Genomic DNA, 4,710 nt, shown 5'->3' with positions numbered 1-4,710 from the left:
AAAGCAAAAGTGAAGGGAAATCTATTATTCAAAACAAAATCCTTAAGGTATCATGAGTGTATGCATGTGCATACACACATATACGTGTGTATGTGTGTGAATTTGCACACTTATTTACACCATTGAGGTGTGTATTATAAAATTCCATCTGAATATCGTTGATGATCACACTCCAGGCCAGTAGTTGGCGGTAAATACACCTTAAGTTGGTTGCCATCCGCCAATGAAAAAAGAAGAAGAAGAAGAAGCAAAAGAAGAAGAAGAAGAAGAAGAAGAAGAAGAAGAAGAACAATCTTTTACGGACGGGAAAGAAGGACCACCAACAGAAACAGAAGAAGCTATACTGGTAGGTTTGTTAGGTCATACGAGTTTGTTTTTCAGTTTTGCTGGAGTTACCAGACGCTTTCAGAGACTAGAGCTGGAACTTGCCACCAGGATTTTCTTGGAGACCCAGTTTAAGAGCGAGTTTAGAACGAAAGCCTCTTTCTGTTCATCAATAACTCTTCTGTTTGATACTGTTTTTAAGCATTGCTTTTACTTTCTTTGTTCTAAAAATGACATTTTAGAACTGAATTCTTAATGGTTTGCTAAATACTTCTCGGCGTTTACGTTTGAGCTGATTCAGATTAAAGGAGGTAGTGACTCCTGGGCCCCATTTCAGAAAACGAGGTTGGTAGAAAACTCAAAGCAAGTTCAGGGGCAAGTATGTGCATATGGGTTCAGAAAACCAGGTAGCCTTTATCCTTAATCAAATTGCTATTGCAACATATCCGTAACTCTGCTCAGTTCCCTGGTTGTTTGAACAAACTCTGAGCTTTTCCTACTTTTTAGCTGAGACCTGGCATAAGGCAGGTGTCGTAGAAGGTGTTTCCTGTTCTGTAGGGACCTGTAGATGTTGGAGAGCAAATATTCTGTAGAAATATCCGGCAGGTGTGAGGATTAATACCCTTATACCTGCATTGGTTGTGGCCATATTGTTGTGTGTCATGAAAATGTTTAAGAAAATAAGAATTACTTTTAATTACTAGGTTACTTGTTTTCCTTGGTTTTAAAAACCTTTTTAAAAAATACTATTTTTTTTCTCTTTCTGGCATATCATTGGCTCATTATCATGAGGCATCCCTACTTTAGCTTTTTCTTCCTATGTATATCTACATACACTGATTGGGGAAAGTGTTTTGGTTGGAGAAGATGGACTGACATTTGTAACTGTTCAGCTAACATCGACTCGTCGCAGAGAAATGAAAGAATCAATGAAAATACTAAATCAATTTATTAAAGGGGTCAGTGATCACAATAAGTTTGAATGTACATAATTCTTTATTTTTTTGTAGGTCTGAGGCTCATTTATGTGAAAAACCCTTAAGAGCACAGGGACAAGTGCTCATTTCAGTGTGTGCTAGGTGGTGACACTGAAGCCATGGGACCAAGGAAGAAGACTTCTAAACTTCAGTCCTCAGTAGGCAGTATTGTGGAGGAACAAGCCCTGACATCCTTTGAACGCAAGGACTACATCAATGAGCTGTCCCATGAAGTTCTCTGTCATATTTTCAGGTACACAGCAGAGACTTTATTATTATTATTATTATTATTATTTATTTATTTATTTATTTATTTTTTATTTTACTTTATTTTATTTTTTTTTAGCTTTTTTTGTTGACTGTCATTCGACTGTCAAAAACTGACGTTTTCTATTTTTACCCCTCAATTTTTAAATGATAATTATGACATAGGCTATTCAGTTGCATTTAATATCTACTGAGTTTAATTAATATTCAACAAGTTGAACAGAGAATCCAGGACTTTATTCATCTGTTTTATATGTGAGTTGATTGCATGTCAAGTAGGTGAACCTTTTATCTGTAATGACAGAAACCACTGACTGAGGCCCAATAATAACAACATCTGAACAATGAAATTAAATGACTCCCGGGGCTTCCCCCAGTGTATCATAAGCCTGGCACCCCACCCCCTGCCGCCAGACTAAGCGTTGCCTATTTTTGTTTGTAGGAAAATAATAACTAAAAAAATATACATATCACTTCTTCTTTTTTTAGTTATTATTTAATAGAGAAGCTGGATTGCAAGCTTCTCTGTTGCTCTGAGCATTTCACTGGCGGAGTTGATTTATTCCTAAAAGATAAGTTTATAGAAGATGGGTTCATACTTTGTGCTAGGGATGCTCTGATCAGGTTTTTGGTTTTTTGCTGCCGATTCCGATACTGATCTCCCATGAGGCCAATTTCTGCCGATCACCGATCTTCGCCAATCACCTGGATTGACTGTAAATTTTTCGCTTTAGGTAGAAATGATACTAAGTCAGGGGTGCCCAAAGTCGGTCCTCGAGGGCCGGCATGCTGCATGTTTTAGTTCTCTCCCTGGTTTAACGGACCAGGATCAAATGATGGCTCATTAGAAGGCCTAAGAGGAATATTGACAAGCTGAAAAAGTTATCACCAGGGAGAGAACTAAAACGTGGAGGATGCCGGCCCTCGAGGACCGACTTTGGACACCACTGCACTAAGTGATCTGGCAAAATTAAAAAATTATCTGGCAATAAATTCACCTAATTTAGGCATAAAACATGCAATATACTTGCAGGTACAATTAGGCCTGTCACGATAACAAATTTTGCTGAGCGATTAATTGTCTAAAAAATTATTGTGATAAACGATAATATTGTTTCAAGACCAGTTGACACTGATTTAATGGAAATGACTAATAATGCATGTGATTTCCTGCCATAGATAGATACACTTTATTTTCAAAAGAACACATAACACTGGAACTGATAAACTAAACAACCAAAAACAAAAATAAAATGGATTCTCAGTCTCCATTAACAAAAAATGTACTTGAATAAAAACTAAACAACATAAAAACCAAAGTGGAAACAAATACTGCATTCAACCAAAAGAGTGCAGATTATAAAGTCTGTATATTGTATTGGCCTTCAGTAATCACTAGATTTAAATAGAGAAGATGGGCACATCCTGACGCAATAGTTGACACTACACGATTTTTTGCCCCTATTGTCCCCTTACGATAATCTTAGAACGTTGGGCGATCCAAGATTGTCGCTGGTGATTTCGTAACCGATCATCCTGCAGTGTGTGGTGTTTTACTGCAAATCGTCGGTCGTGGCCGCTCCGATCTAAATCAGGGGTTTTCCCCGACTGGGAGCTTAACGCAGCCTGTTGAATGTGACAGGTAGCCAATCAGAAAGCACGGATTCTCCTCCTGCTTTCTGAGGGAAAATTACGAGGAGAATCCCAAACAGCTGGCACAGCGCAACCCGAAGTCCAGGGGACATTGGAGATGATATATGGAAACAACATTAATATTTATTCAACATTTCGTGCAAAGAATACAGAAATGACGAGGGGAGGAGTTGGAGCCAAATTGCTACCGCAGTTGATAAACCCAGTAACTTTTACCTGTTCTTCGTTAACGTGACATAAATAGTGTTCTGCCCAGGCTGGATGTTGGGGATGTTTTGATTAGTTTTAAAAAGAGTTCTATTGGTTTCTCTGTGTTTTGTTTTGGAGGAGAATTTTAGAGAACAGTGCATTGTGGGTATCAGAGGCTGTTGCAGTTTGGAATACCTGTTGGTAGAGAGAGAGAATGTGTGAACTGCACCTCCTGTGTTGTCAATCTTTGCTTGCACCTCCGAAAGCAATGGCTGTGAGTCAATCTTCTGTTTTGGTGTTGTCTGTTTTGTTGGTTTATTTTGAGATTGTTTTTTAAATGTTTTTTTGTTCTAGAAAAGCCATATTCTGAGTTTTTATTTACATAGCAACAGTTGCTACGTAACTGTTTTTTAACTGAAGCTCAGGTTAGTTCTGTTCAGACACAAGAGGTTTATTCTTTGTATTCAGAGCTGATGTATGTTTGTTTTTCTGTTTCTTGTAGTTTCACTCAACTTTTCATTGAGCTTTCTACACTACTGCTCAAGTTGTGTCAAGAAAACGTATTAAAGGAGCAAGACGCTCAGCTTCCTGGCTCATGAAATTGAGTTTGGCTTGCTGTTGACCTGCGTTAACATACAGAGTATCTAACACGTAGTGGTAACAGTATAGTGAAATGCCATTCTCAGCAGTTGGTGGAAGATAAAACTCATAACACAGCGATGGACAACTCTCATGAGGAAAAGGCAGAAGAAATGGCTAACTCAGAAGCTAAAGCATCATCTAAAGCTAGCCTGAGATCCAAACACTCTAGCTCTAAGCATTCATCCTACAAGTCGTCCTCTAAGTCCAGTGTATTTGAAGCAGCCATCTTTGCACGAGCCTCTGCTGAAGCCACAAATGCTAAAGCTTCCTACAGTAAAAAACAATTGGAAATTAAAAAGCAACAAGCAAATCTAGAGCTGGATTTTAAGATGCTGGAGATAGAAAAGGAAGCCGCAGCTGCTACGGCGAGAGCAGAGGTTCTAGAAGCTGCCGCAGCTGCTGAACAAGACAAAGAAGACAGTGTAAAGAGTGCAGTCCAACCACAAGTCGTCAGACAACGAACCGTGGAGTATGTGCAACACCAAGCCCATCTAAGGTCACATTCGTCTAAAGAAGAAATGCCTCAGGTCGAACCAGCATTGAAAGCATCATCATTCGACCCAAGGAGATCTGGTCAAACTTCCTCTTCACCGGTGCTCATGAAAATGTATGGAAAAGATGAACCTTTTGACACACCAAGAGACTATGTCAGGCCCAA

The 4,710-nt window shown here is 39.0% G+C and overlaps 1 protein-coding gene across 4 annotated transcripts in view; it reads left to right on the top strand.

The window, feature by feature from the left end:
* Positions 1 to 239: 239 nt before the first annotated feature.
* fbxo38 (F-box protein 38) overlaps positions 240 to 4,710 on the top strand; it is a 76,248-nt gene continuing 71,777 nt past the window's right edge. For 3 of the 4 annotated variants that reach the window (XM_016665808.1, XM_007541668.2, XM_007541666.2), the window contains exons 1-2: positions 240 to 346; positions 1,335 to 1,554. In XM_016665808.1, coding sequence (XP_016521294.1) covers positions 1,421 to 1,554 — 134 coding nt within the window. In that variant the 5' untranslated portion in view covers positions 240 to 346; positions 1,335 to 1,420. The remainder of the gene's footprint in view (positions 347 to 1,334; positions 1,555 to 4,710) is intronic. The other variant, XM_007541667.2, reaches the window with a different exon arrangement.

Source organism: Poecilia formosa, unplaced genomic scaffold (genome assembly GCF_000485575.1).
Source record: "Poecilia formosa unplaced genomic scaffold, Poecilia_formosa-5.1.2 Scaffold623, whole genome shotgun sequence".
NCBI lineage: Eukaryota > Metazoa > Chordata > Actinopteri > Cyprinodontiformes > Poeciliidae > Poecilia > Poecilia formosa.
Note: the sequence above shows the minus strand (reverse complement) of the source record. Positions and strands in the feature narration are given on the sequence as shown.